At 40.3% G+C, this 15,238-nt stretch overlaps 1 protein-coding gene across 1 annotated transcript in view; it reads left to right on the top strand.

Moving 5' to 3' along the window:
- The first annotated feature begins 2,571 nt into the window (after window positions 1–2,571).
- arid3c (AT rich interactive domain 3C (BRIGHT-like)) overlaps window positions 2,572–15,238 on the top strand; it is a 59,069-nt gene continuing 46,402 nt past the window's right edge. Inside the window, exons 1-2 of the mRNA XM_054774716.1 lie at window positions 2,572–2,790; window positions 2,882–3,436. Coding sequence (XP_054630691.1) covers window positions 2,728–2,790; window positions 2,882–3,436 — 618 coding nt within the window. The 5' untranslated portion in view covers window positions 2,572–2,727. The remainder of the gene's footprint in view (window positions 2,791–2,881; window positions 3,437–15,238) is intronic.

Genomic DNA, 15,238 nt, shown 5'->3' with positions numbered 1-15,238 from the left:
CCACCCCCCTGTCCGTTCCACATCTGTTGCAGTGCATTTATTCACTTCCTGTATTCCATATGTGATTTAAAAAAACAAAAAAAAATAGAAGAGTGATAATGTAATGTAACAATATGGTGTTGGAATTATTAAGATTTTTTCATAATAAATAGAAATCATTTATAATAATAATGAATGATATGCTTTTCATGTAATATACTCATTTTAATATATTTGATTTAGTTTATGATATATGAAATAAAATGTACAAAATGATTTAATTGTATGAGAATTATTGAACGGATTGTTTATGTTGTACGTATGAAATGAAAGGTGTGTTTACTGTATATTCACGATGCATATTGTATGTCCTGACACCATGGATTTCAGGAAGATCACTGTAGGTCACTGAGGCAACAACTCGGACGTGAGAGGAGTTTGTGGAAGCCGTGGAGAACGACTTCTGGACAGCTTTGAAAAGATTCTGCACCACCATTCGCTGTCTCAGGAGGGGGAAGCAGTACGCTGTCATGCCGCGTATGGTGGGGATGGTGTGCTGCTGACCTCCACTCGAGATGTTGTGGAAGGAGTACTTCAAAAACTTCCTCAACCCCACCGACACGTCTTCCAGTCACGAAGCAGTGCCTGGGGATTCAATGGTGAGCTCTCCTCTTTTTGGGGCTGAGGTTGTCGTGGTGGTCTAAAAGCTGCTCTGTGGCAGGGACCCTGGGGTGGATGAGATCTGCCCGGAGTTCCTTAAGGCCCTGGATGCTGTGGGGGTGACTTGGTTGACACGACTCTGCAGCATCACGTAGACATGCAGGGCCGTGCCTCTGGATTGGTGGTCCCCCTTTTTAAGAAGGGTGACCTGAGGGTGTGTTGCATCTATCATGGGATTACAGTCCTCTGCCTTCCTGGTAAGGTCGATTCAGGGGTTCTGGAGAGGAGGATCTGACAAATAGTTGAATCTCAAATTTAGGGGGAGCAGTGTGGTTTTTGTCCTGGTTGTGGAACTGTGGACCAACGCTACATTCTCTGCAGGGTCCTTGAGGGTGCATGGGAGTTTACACAACCAGTCCACATGTGTTTTGTGGACTTGGAGAAGGCATTTGATGGTATTCCTCGAGGAATCCTGTGGGTACTACTCCGGGAGTATGGCTTACCCGACCACTTAATTCAGACCCGATTGCATGTCACGTCCTACGGGAAAAACAAATTCTGATGGATTTACAGAACATAAACTGATCCAAGACATAATCACCGTGGAACAGTTCATTCGAAATGCTTGAAGGATTTATGGAACAACAGCCCACAACTATAATGGCAACTCTGATGCCCAAGGATCTGCAAAAGGGGGCCACAGATGTAGGCATGCTGAGTGAGAGTGATACTGCCAACATGGAGGACATTGTTCAGTCGATGGGTAAAGTCTGCTGTGTATGTTGATGTGATATCAATATATTGTGTGTTATATTGGTGCAATGTAGCTGTAATATCCTGTAGATGTACAGTGTGTTAAATTGATGTGATATCAATATATTGTGTGTTATATTGGTGCAATGTAGCTGTAATATCCTGTAGATGTACAGTGTGTTAAATTGATGTGATATCAATATATTGTGTGTTACATTGATGCAATATAGCTGTCATATAGATGCACAGTGTGTTATATTGATGTGCAGTGAGGTTCAAGGCTGGTTAGGCATTTGGAGTTTTTCTTTATGTTAATAAAGGTCGCTCGTTAAGAAGATAACAAGAAAAAGAAGAGAATAATCACTTCTGTTTAAAAATGTTTCAAATACTTCCTGGGTCCCAGTTATTTATTTACTTGTATTAACTGAAAACCATTTGTTTTCATACCTATTATCTGGTATCCTCCTGGTATCCTTCTCCAAAGTTCTGATAGTTTGTCTTCTAATGCGTTTCGATATATAATCCTCCACCTCGGCTGTCAAATTCATTAATTCATTCAGGAGAGCATAAAAACATATTTAATCCATTTGTTCAATTGGTGCTGCTGCTGTCAAAAAACCAAACAAACTCTGGCTACTCCTCTGTATGGAAGGAAGGCACCGGCAAGCACCTTCCAGCTCACGTACGCCCCCACCCCTTCAGGATGAGGAGAGTACTGCAGCACCTCTCGCATTTTATCGTCCTATTAGCAAGAATAATGATGTCACACTTACATTAAAGATATGAGGCAGGCTGTAGAACGTCCTGGTAATATTATATAACTGGCAGACGCCATGATCCAACTTGTGTACTCAGACGGTAGGCACGGCTTGCACAGGAAGGCTCTGCCTCACCTGCCCCCCTTGACTGCACGTCACTGGATATAAGTTATATTGATGTGACATAGATATACCTGTATAGTATGTCATACTGATGTGATATACACGTGTAGTGTGTTCTATTGATGTCATGTACAGCAGCTGTATAGTGTGTTACATCCTCTAGAGGTCATTGTGAGTCCACTCGTTGACAGTATGTGTTAGAGTTGATGCGTTGAAGAGCAGGTGTAGATATATAGTGTGTTAGAGTTGAAGAGCAGGTATAGGTATAGATATATAGTGTGGTAGAGTTGAGGAGCAGGTCAGGTAGATGTTAGTAGGACATTTAATGGTGTGCACAGCAGGAAGTATACCGTACTTTTGTTCTTCATGATTGCATGTGCATAGTGTATATAGAGTACAGTATATACAGTATACCGTACATATACAGTATATAGGGAGTGTAGTTTTCTTCTCGATGACCGCATGTGTGCTTGTGATGGAAGGAAGCATGGTTGACAACACTTTAAGATCTGTTTTGGTAAGAAGTAGTTTATGATAGAAATGTTGTAGTTCTATCTTCTCTCTTCTCACCGTTGACTTGTGTTGCTGTGTTGTCTCCACGCGCGCAGCCTGCAGCTTGTTTGTCCTCCAGCAGCCTCCATCCTGTCAGCGCCCCCTCACACTCTCTCTTCCCCGGCGTGCAAGCTCAGCAGGGCGGCATGAAGCTGGAGGCTGTCATGGAGAACCTGCAGCGGCAGCAGGCGGCGAGGTTGGCCCTGGAGGAGAAGCTCAGGCAGGAGAAGGAGAAAGACCTCCGCTCCTTGGTGGAGACCCAGATCCACCAACAAGCTCTGGCTTTCCGACACTACCAGGCGGCCATGCAGAGCGCCTTGGCCGCCGGAGTCAGCTCGCAGCCTGCAGCGGGACGGAACAGAAGCCACCACGGGGACCACAGGGACATGGAAAACCTGGAGGAAGACCTGGTGGAAGACCTGGCAGAGGACATGGAGGAAGACGAGGAACAAGACGCGCTGTTGGCACAGGAAGCCCGTCTGTCAGCGAGAAGCGCCACGGTGATGACCGCTAGAGTTCTGCCAGCCTCGGTGGTCCACACCCGCCGAGCAGAATCTCCACCCGGACCACCGCAGAACCACGAATGGACTTACGAGGAGCAGTTCAAGCAGGTAAGCACAACCACCAAAAAAATACCTGCTACTTTTCACTTTCTTTCAGTCAGTAGAAGACTTTTTCAAAAAGTTTTACTGTCTCAATCTTTGGTTTAGTTTGAAGTTATTCAACATTTCAACATTTATCCATTTATAAATAAACATGAAACTTGTTCCCAAATGTTTATTTATTATTCTCTACATTTCATTATACATTAGATAATAAAGTAAAAAAAAAAATACAGGAATTCAAAGAAATGATTAGCAGAATTAGCAAAATCCATGTTACTCATGTTTGAGTCTATACATTTTATTACCATTATTATTATTATTATTATTACATTTGGACAGATAAGACTTATTTCCCAACATACACGTGAGTGACAAATATTGCTTTGTCGAGCAACTGTATGTTTATTAATATATAATAATTATATGTGATACCCAGCAAGGGAAAAAAAGTCAAATGCGAAAACAGCAGAATTTTCTTATATACACTAAGACAATGAATAAATAAGAATTTTAAAATTGAATAATTATTCAATTATTATTATTTTTAACACCCATGCTTAACACTGCATGGATTTTTAAAAATTAATCATCAAGTGTAATATATAACATATACAGTGTGATGTGATAATAATGCATAAATAATGTAATAATAATGTACACAGTGACATTATTAATTATTTCAACAGTGTAATATAATAATGTAATAATAATGCATACAGTGTAATAATAATACTAACAATGTAGCCTATACAGTTTAATATAATTAAGTAATATTATTGGATTCAATATAGTATATTCTAAAGTGTAATATAATAATGGAATGATGTAGTATAATACATAACGTAATAATAATACATACAGTGTAATCTGTAATGTAATAATAATAGTGTAATCAGTGTAATATATGTGCAATAATAATGCAACATAAATACAAAAAATATAAAAAGTCTCAATTTTCTAGCGTCTCAAGCAGTTTTTAGCGACACTAGAGTACCAGAATACTAGAATAACAACACTAAAAACCACCACGGTATACAAAAATATATGACATATAGATATTAAAAACATAGTAGATGTGGACAGGACACATCTGACATTTAAAGTGCTCTTTAGTAGGTTCTTATGGAATATATATTATATAACACCAGTTGCTTTATTTGATCGATAAGCCAGATTCACAATAAGTGAAGAGTATGAATCAACTTTGACGATGAAGATGTGTTAATATGTGACGAAAAGGTTGTCAGATGTGAATGTGCGTGTGTGTGCTTGTACATAAAATATATAATATATGCTGTTCCATACCACATGTGTGCTTGCAAATACAATATATCATATCTAGTACATTGTGGGCGGGCAGCAGCAAGGACAGAACTTGCAATGAGCTTAAATGGGAACAACTGCACAAAACACAAATCACAGTCATGGTGTCAAAGAGAAGCGATACACATGACAAGAGCAGATAAATGAATACGCACAGGGCAACTAACAATCCTACGTCGAACGACAAAACAACTTGCATCACATGAAACACGTAATATTAACCACAATTTGCAAAGCAGTCCCGCACAGCATGCTGGGGAGCAGGAAGTACTCCCTCTGCAACAATGTGTTGCTGAATAGCAGCGTGAGTGTACATTCGTGGATGTCTTTCTCTGCATACGGAGTCCAAGTCTTGGACATCGTGGTGTCCGTGCACGCTGTGAACTGTGCACATTGTGACCTTTGCTTTCACTTTGCACTTTGACCTTCTGCTGTTTGCCGTCAAGTTGATTGAGTGCATTTGCAAGGTACTCACTAAACCTGGGATATTTTCATTTTGACACAACTTGCCGTTCTCTAACAAGAAAGTCAACCACAAAATTCCCAAAGGTGTGCGATCCATGAATGGATCAGTAAATGTCCTGGTTGAATTATGAATTATGTTATTTCTCACAGTTACGAACCCATTCAAACCAGTCCAACATGAAAACATTCAGCTCATCCAGGACATTCAGGCTAACAATTTTCCACAGCCCCAAAATTTCCTCGAAATTCCACATTTTTCTAACCCAAATTCCCTTTGATCTTGAGAAATATTACTCTGGTAATCCCTTGCCATTTCCACGGTTTCACTCTATCATGGTTTTCCCAAAATATATTAATGAATAAATCACGCTGTTTTGTGGTTGAATATGGCCTATTATAAGTGAAAAAAATATACATATTCAAGCAAATTGTACTTACTTTGTGCCTAAACAAAGCATTTTCAAGGGTAAAAATGGCTAAATGATGAAGAACACATACAAATATAAGGCATTCAGAAGATGCATTCAAAGACATTGTGATAACATGTAGTATGTCAGTAATGTTACTGTAATGTTCGGTGAGACACACAAGCACCAGACTTGATTGCCGGAACAACAGGCTTTTATTGCAGGTTTGAATGATCTCACAAGAGGCACAATAATCCCTAACACGGGCTACCGTTGTGGCCGTAACCCACGCCAAGCTAAAACTCAACTCTGACCCCCGCTCGGCTCCCTTAGCAACGGAACATATTTACAGCAACACACACCAGTCTTATTATGTCTTAAATGTTTATTTTCTCTTATTATGTCTACTATATTGGGTAGTATGAGTGTAAAGGTAACTATAGGGGTGTTAGTTCATGTCTAGAGGGCTCTAATAATGTTAAAAAACCTATTTAGAAGGTCTTAAACGGGTTGTGTATGCTTTAACTATGAAAGTATTCCATTTATGAATAAGGAATCCTTGCAAAAATTCACAGACGGGTCTAGAACCAATTAACCGTGAAAAATGAGGGAGTATTGTACTTCCAGTACTTCACGTGACCAGAAGTGAGCTTTGACGACAAACCAATATAATATCTGAATATTTCGACAGACATGACTTACCCCAGTCGACGTTCTCCTCATATTTTTTCTCAAATTTCATAACAATCGTAATAATTGTAAGTCCCGAAAAGCGGAAGAGGACGGACTTGTGCTCATGCTTTCTTTCTTCTTCTATGGTTTGGTGTGTCACGTGGTTCTGCCCGTGTGTTTTTTTCACAGCGCCACATGTAGGTGTGCTAACCACTACTCATTAGTTGCTTATTAGTTCCTCATTAGTTTCTCAGTAACTACTCTAAATTTATGTGACTTAGTTCCTCAGTAACTACTGTACTCATTAGTTCCTCATTAGTTCTTCATTAGTTCCTCAGTAATTACTCCAAAGTTATGTGGCTTAGGTCCTCAGTAACTGCTGTACTCATTAGTTCCTCATTAGCTCCTCATTAGTTCTTTATTAGTTCTTCATTAGTTCCTCAGTAATTACTCTAAAGTTATGTGGCTTAGGTCCTCAGTAACTACTGTACTCATTAGTTCCTCATTAGTTCTTCATTAGTTCCTCAGTAATTACTCTAAAGTTATGTGGCTTAGAGGTCCTCAGTAACTACTGTACTCATTAGTTCTTCATTAGTTCCTCAGTAACTACTGTATATTGGCACTTGCAGTCCTCACTGAGGACGTGTGTGAGCTGGAAGGTGCTTGTCACTGCCGTCCTTTCCGAGAAACAGCAGCACCGGCTTTTTAGCAGCAAGTCAAATGCCTTAAAGATATTTTTATGCTCTGCTGAATGAATGATTGAATTTGACTGCCAGGAGGTGAACTGAATGGACAGCAAAATAAATGCGAAATAAATGAATGCATTGTGCGACATAGGAGCTGGAATGTCATACAATGAGATTTGCTGAAATGTTGTTTTTACTGCAAATGACTGGTCTCTTTTAAATTAAAAGAGGTCTTGTTCAGTGTGGCGTTATTTCTAATCACAGCAGCCTGGAATTTGTGCCGTTGCTTGCAAAAGCTCCCCTGTGTTGACGAGATGTTGGGCAAATATTGTCTCACCGCTGCGTCTCCAACTCATTCTTTCCATCCTGCCATTGTTGGGATGCCCTCGGAGTAACCAAGCATTCCCACCACACATTGTTATTGACTTGGTGTGTTAGCATATGACAACTTACACATCTATCCTTGGGCTTCACAGAGAATGCAGTACAACGTAGTACTGCAATGTTTTGTTTGTAACCGAGTGTTTATATATACTGTCGTGTGAAATAGTAGTATGTGCATGTTTGTCACACTTAAATGTGTCATCAAACGAATTTAAATATTAGTCAATGACAACACAACTGAACAGAAACTGCAGTTTTTAAATGACACGTTTTATTATTAAAGGAGAAAAAAATCCAAACCTACACGGCCCTGTGTGGAAAAAGTGATTGCCCCTAAACCTAATAAGTGGTTGGGCCACCCTTAGCAGCAACAACTGCAATCAAGCGCTTGTGATAATTTGCAATTAGTCTCTTACAGCGCTGTGGAGGATTTTGGGCCCACTCATCTTTGAAGAATTGTTGTAATTCAGCCACATTGGAGGGTTTTCCAACATGAAGCGCCTTTTTAACGTCATGCCACAGCATCTCAAAAGGATTCAGGTCAGGACCTTGACTTCATTTTGTTTTTCTTCAGCCATTCAGAGGTGGATTTGCTGGTGTGTTTTGGATCATTGTCCTGCTGCAGAACCCAAGTTACTTCCAGCTTGAGGTCACAAACAGATGGTTGAACATTCTCCTTCAGGATTTTTTGGTAGATATCAGAATTCATGGTTCCATTAATCACAGCAAGTCTTCCAGGTCCTGAAGCAGCAAAACAGCCGCAGACCATCACACTACCACCACCGTATTTTACTGTTGGTATGATGTTTTTTTTCTGAAATGCGACGTTACTTTTCTGCTAGATGGAATGGGGCACACACATTCCAAAAAGTTGTACTTTTGTCTTGTCAGACCACAGGGTATTTTCCCAAAGGTCTTGGGGATCATCAAGATGTTCAGCAATGGTTTTGGTCTTAGAACTCTGCCATGCCGGACGTTTTTGCCCAGTGTCTTTCTTATGGTGGAGTCATGAACACTGACCTTAACTGAGGCAAGTGAGGCCTGCAGTTCTTACGTTGTTGTGGGGTCTTTTGTGACCTCTTAGATGAGTTGTCGCTGTGCTCTTGGGGTAATTTTGGTTGGCTGGCCACTCCTGGGAAGGTTCATGAACACTGACCTTAACTGAGGCAATACTGTGCCGAATTTGTAAATTGTTGCATCCAGACGGGAAAACGATGTAATACACAAGCACACATACGTGCACTGTGAACAAACACGCGGGCGGAACCACGTGACACACCAAACTATAGAAGAAGAAAGAACGCATGCACACAAGTCCGTCATTTTCTGCTTGGTGATTACTTCTGCGAGTCATTATGGAGAATAAGACAACAAAATAGGAGGAGAATGTCGACTGGGGTGAGTCATGTCTGTCGAAATATTCAGATATTATGTTGGTTTGTTGTCAAAGCTCACTTCTGGTGACATGACGGCGACAAGGAGGCGGTGAGTTGGTGACGTCATCGTTTTTGTATTTCCTGTATACACGGCAACAACAAGCCGGCGTTCTCAGATTTTCCCACTCTGGAAACCATTTTCAAAAAATACCATTTCAGGCCACCAAAAACGCAGAAAACTTTGTTTGTGTTGTGCATAATTACACTCCTATTGAAGCTTGATGGCCCACTCTGAATCAGTGCTGTTCCATGTGCACACGTAGTGTGCGCACGTGAGTGTGTGTGTGTGTGTGTCTCAGTGGCTGTGCGTCCAGATTGACAGTAATCTGGATGCATCTGCTCTCACCTGTCCAGGCCAAGCGGCCACAAAGATGACTTGTAGCATAAGTCAATTAACCTTGTTAAGCCTGTTATGGCTTCTGGCTGTTGTTGAGTGTACGCGTATAATAAAGGGGGAAACTAAAAATAGGTGAAGCGAAGATGCCCTGTGATTGACTGCTGACCAGTCCAGGGTGCCAGGATAGGCTCCATCTCCCCTGGAACCTTAATGAGGAGAAGCACCATCGGAAATGGAAGGATGGATGCAGAAACACTTAACACAATCCAACAAATAATGGAAATGAAAATTGAGATTTGTATGTAAAGTGGCCTCAAAGATTGTTCTTCAGTGTGATGCTTGTGTTTGTTGTCACCATGCTGGATGGTGTGTAGACCAGAGGAACACAGGATGGCCTTTTTGCTGCCTTATAGACAGGATATCACTTTTACCTTTATTGAAGACTCTTGCCGGCGGAGACGGTGATGAGGGGACGCCATCTTCGTACTTTGCCATGACTTCTTTCAACGAATTCAATTGTGTTTCTCATCTGCTTTATCAAATCGCTGCCACTTGCAATTTTATTTGTTCCCATGGTGGGTTATTTAGCAGTCGCACACCAAAAAAAATGCATGGACAGTGAGTCAGCAATGCGTAGGTGGCTTTGTTTGGGCCCTTGATGTTTGGACAAATGCAATACTTTTTTACATGAACAATTGCAGCTGATGTTTGCACTACTGCTCCATCTGATGGAAAGACAAAAGCTTTACATTCCAACCAGAGAACTTCCTTACACTTTCACTAATCACCAAGTGGAGTCAGGGCACAGTGTCAGCTTACATGCCACTTAAAAACCCGCAGTAACATGACATTACTTGCATCTTTCCACTGACTTGATGCATTCTTGCAGACTCGTGTCCAACACTCACTTCCAGGACTGGGTGCCCAAATGAGCAACTCTCTTGCTAGTCTTCAATTCAAACATTGAGTGTCTGGATGCTGATGTTCATGTTGCTCCAAGTGTTAATCCTGTCTTCTGTTTTGGATGTTGCTTCCCTTTAGCCTTTCTTCCTGGTTCTTTGCACTGCGTTGCTGTCGGAGTTGTCGTCAGTGATCAATTCAAAGGTCTTCAACTTGTATTAAAAAATAAGAGCAATATATTTGCGTACAGCGATGGACTCTAGTGGCAATGAGGAAGATCGACGAACAGCCAAGAATTAATGAGCACACAGTCTATATAGCAGTTGCCGCGCCCCTCGAGAAAGTGAAAGTTAAACTTATGTGTCCGGAAAGTGAAGGTTAAGCTCGTCTGTGAGAGACTGGCTCAAACTGGCTCTAACTATGCTGAGAGCATGTCTGGTTACTATCTTCTTTTCTCAGTACTTTTCCATGAGTTATCTGTGAGTGTTGTGCAACTGTAGTTGTGCTATGTGAGTGGGGGTGTCACGAAAGCATTCCTGTGGGAAGCTATTAGACTGAATCTCAACGTATAACAATAATATCTAACAACCTTAAACAATGTACAGGAGGTCCTCGGTCTACGTGCAAGCTCGATTCCTACTAGTGATGGGTCGCTCGCAAACAAAACGACTCTTAGAGCCGGCTCTTTGAAGTGAATGAGCCATTGTTTTTTTTTTATGTCTGTAAAAGCCAAACGTGATTGATCAAAATGTGGGGAGCTGTGTGTGCAGACACAAAACAGAAGGGGGAGGGTGTGGTGAGGAAAATAAGCAGCAGGAAACAAACGCTGAGAGACTTTTGAGTTTGTGAACGCCATCTTTTAGCACAGACTGTTGGATGCCTGGATGCCGTGTTTTCTTTTAGTTTTGCACACTTTCATTTATACAGTTGTCCCTCGTTCATCGCGGATAATTGGTTCCAGACCATGATAAGTGAATTTCTGCAAAGTAGGATTCAATATTAATAAACTGAATATTTTCGTTGTCAGAGCATAGAAAACCTGTTTATGACTTTCTAAGTACGGGTCTTGACATTAGAGTCATCTAAACATGAAATAACACCCCTATAGTCACCTTTACACTATTATTCTTTGTTAACACCACATTGCACAGGCTATGGGATCACTGCAGGGACATAAGAGACGTCCGCCACCAGCATTGCAAGCTACCAAGCTAACTAGTTACCCTCCAATTGACTTATTCTAAACTTAAGACAGTGTCTGAAATGGAGTGGGGAAGAACGACAAAGAAGCCAAAAAACTTACCGCTTCCACATGGAATAGGAGGAAACACTTTTTTCACTGTATCATGTCCGACATGCCATGGCTGACTACATGCAGTGTTAAGGTAATGTAGTATAATGTCATGTCTCATCAATGTAACATTACTAATGCCTAGGGACCAGAATTCCCAAATATAACTTGTCTTTCAATATTGTTTGACTCATGATAAGCCATAGATCCACCACTAAGCAGTGATCATTAATCAATTAATATTTGAAAAAGCGCGGTGTAGCGAGTGATGACGATTTGGTTGTGTAATGTGTTGATGTTGTGTTGTTTCACTGTAAATTGTTGGAGACTGACACTGTGTCTAATTGAGATGGGTCTTTGCTTTTGTGATTTATCACGATTTGTTTGGTTGTAGTTTGTTCCATGTTGAGCATATAAATGAAACCATGTAAGAGATTTGTATTTTTTCAGATAGAAATGTATTTTACACGTATTTTGGTAAGAAATCAACTTAAGCAACAATAAAAATCTCAGAGCGGAAAAAAGCAGGCTCTCTGTGGGGAGCCAAGCCAAAAGAGTTGGTTCTCTAAAAAGAGCTGAACCCACATTTTCGCAACAAGGATGTAAGTTTGAGAGTACAAGTGGGAACTCGTACCTAAACGATGGCTAAATGAACGGCAAAGTCACTCACAAACACAACACATGAAAAATTACACAGTCACCAAAAGGTGGTCCTCGGATTACGGCGTTCTGAGTTTGGGCTTTTTGTGGTTACATACACACTCCCATAAAACAGCGTGGCATGGAAGAATGTGCTATTACAGGGTGACCAAACATCCTGTATTCCCAGGGCATGTCCTGTCACATCCTGTCCTGGCCGTCCTGTTTTTGTTGTGTCCTGGTTTTCAGTAAACAAAATATGGCCACGTTACACTATTGTCCTATCAACAGTGCACGGTCGCCATAGTGTAACGTCTACCCGGACATTGTAAGGATGATGACGAGATGGTCCATCAACAATCTCTGTATTGCAAAAACAAAACGTGCGACTGCCGGCAAACTCAGCTGTCCTCCCGTAGCCATGCACACAGTCAGGACTCATGGCATGTTCAACGACGTTCAGAAATCACAAAACTCTAACACGACACCTACAGTATCTGCAAGGCTGCTAATCCTCTGGAAGCAACCGCAATTTAGCAGTGTAGTGCTCTTATTGTTGACAGTGAAAGGTTGCTGGTGCTTTGGCTTACTTTTAATTACTGTTTCATTTCATTCTTGTATCTCATCTTTTCATTACTTATGTAATCATTTATGTCCGGCATGTGTTCTGTGCACACTGTGAGCAACTTAGTGAGAATTTGATAAATTGTATGATAAATGATGTGATAAACGATGTGATAATGATAATAATATGATAAATGATATGAAAAATGACAATGCTAATGATATGATAAATGTTCTGACTGATGATGTGATAAAGGATAATGATATGAGAAATGATAAGACCAATGATTTGATGATATAATAAATGTTAATCGTATTATTAATTTTGATCATCAATGATGATATGGTAAATGATATGATAAATGATATGATAAAATATATTATATGATAAATGCTAATTATATGATCAATGATAATGATATCATAAATGACAATGATAATGACAAATAAATAAATTGTATCATAATGATTTGATTAATGGTATGATACATGTCATGTGCATATCATTAATCATGTATTACATGATAATAATAATTATATGCTAAATTATATGATAATGATAATGATATTTGATTTGATTTGAAACATTTATTTCATTCAAGGGAGAAGAAAACAAACAAACAAACAATATTAAAACAATATAAGATAAAACCAAACACTCTTCAAACCAGAATGAATGGGAGCAGAAAGAAGACAAGTCTTAACTCAAATGATTTTTTTGTCTCACTTCCATTTCTTTGTTTTTGCATTTTAGCTCTACTTAAAACCTATGATACATAGTACGATTAATGATACTGATATGAAAAATTATAATGATCAGTCAGAATTGTGCCAAGGAGGAACTGAGGCAGAAAAGTAGTCGTCGTAGAAAGTGTTCCAGAGGTGCTGAGGCATTCCTCAGTGTGATAAAGGAAAGCATTGTCCATCCTGTCTTCGGCTTTGTTGAGATTGCTTGAGAAAAGACTTTGTACAAACAGAGGAAGACTCTGCTGCTTGCAAGACCAGCTTTCATTTGTGACGGCCATGGGGAAACTTCACTGTGAGAATGAAAAATACAGCATATATGGACATACTGTATGCGACCCATTATCCAGTCTGCTATTATAAACATTACACTTATAAAATAAAGGCAAACTATTATCCAAATGACAATACAGTCGAGTAAGTAACAAGTAAGACAGGTTAGTCTTAACAAATACACAAGTAATAATGCTGGCAACGATACAGTTTGGAAAGCTGCACATTTCTATGTGGCAAATAATACAATCAGTGAAGTATAGCGGGGGGTGGGGGGTACCGTCGGTCGCTTGTGATCGTTCTTTTGCTGCATAAATGCTACGTGTGACTCCGAGTGATATTCCTGAGGTGTGATATTAGATTAGACGTGTTGAAGGAAAATGCCATACCACCCCCTCGCAGAAAAAGGGCTTTGCTAATTGCGTATTTACAATCCAAAGGTGAATCTTGGAAATAATTCTACACTGTGGACATACTGAGCTCGCAAGATTGGTCCAGTTTGATGAGGTCTCACTCCCACGCCGAAATCAATATCGTCAGAAAAACCTGAACCAATAAGATCCTCTATCTCATTTCTATTCCAATATGTGTCGGACATCCCGAGCTTTAAGAAAAAGCAAGTGGATCTTTGTTGACATAGTCTTCAGTCTTCCTGCAAATGGTCTGCGGCAACAGAAGTCACGTTTCATGGACACCTGACATGCATTTGATGCGCGGTGTAAACACTTAAACAGACAACACAATAGTTATTCACACTCAACGTTCTTGTGTCTTTCGTCACGACAGTCACTTCTTTGTAAGATGCGCTGGGTTTAAAAGTGTAGAAGTGGGCACGTGTAACCTTTAAGACTGGTCATGTCATGTGATCGCCTGTTATCTGTGTCAAATCTAATATGCGCTTGCTTGCTTTGTTTCTGATGGGCATTAGCAGTATTTGACGGCCTCTGACCTACTTGTACCGCTTAGTACGTACCTAAATTGGTCGGAGATCACTGAGGGGATATTCATCAGATTAAAACAACAGATAAGCACTTGAGCCAAAAGCTGGTGGTCATTTGCGTAATGGGCGCACAGGCCGAGTGTCAGTTGGAGATGAAACGCTACAGTGAAACTACATTTACTGTTGTCATCATGGCACAGAGGACTTTTGTGACGTTTTTATTTGAGAGTTTATGGTTGGCAGTTTAGCAGCATGCTAATCCTTCATCCCATTTGAAGGCTGCCAAATCCTTCCAGGATGACTCCATCTCTAACCACATGTCTCTGCTCCTACCTGACTTGTGTACAACAACAACAATGTTGTTATTACTTGCATATTCACCGTCCAGCAGTCGTTTCCCGGCTAATTCACTGATTTTTATTCAAATACATTATTTTAGCAGGGGAAAAACTCACCCAATTGTGCTTTTTCTTTCAAAAAATAGGCTGTTTTCCCACAGAAAATGAGCAAATCCGTGATAGTACAGCATAAAATGTACAACATAATAGTAGAGTATACACGTACAATGTGCTGACGTGACGTCAGACATTTTTATGGGCATTTCAATTACTTGCATTTTTTTTGCTTGTGAGTGGTCTCGGATTGTAGCCCCCACAAATAGCAGGGATATTACATTTGATCATGTATAACATAAGGTGGACATAAGTGGGTATATTGACAATAGATATGATACAGCATCAGGAGCAG

The sequence above is a fragment of the Dunckerocampus dactyliophorus genome, chromosome 4 (genome assembly GCF_027744805.1).
Source record: "Dunckerocampus dactyliophorus isolate RoL2022-P2 chromosome 4, RoL_Ddac_1.1, whole genome shotgun sequence".
Taxonomy (NCBI): Eukaryota; Metazoa; Chordata; class Actinopteri; order Syngnathiformes; family Syngnathidae; genus Dunckerocampus; species Dunckerocampus dactyliophorus.
Note: the sequence above shows the minus strand (reverse complement) of the source record. Positions and strands in the feature narration are given on the sequence as shown.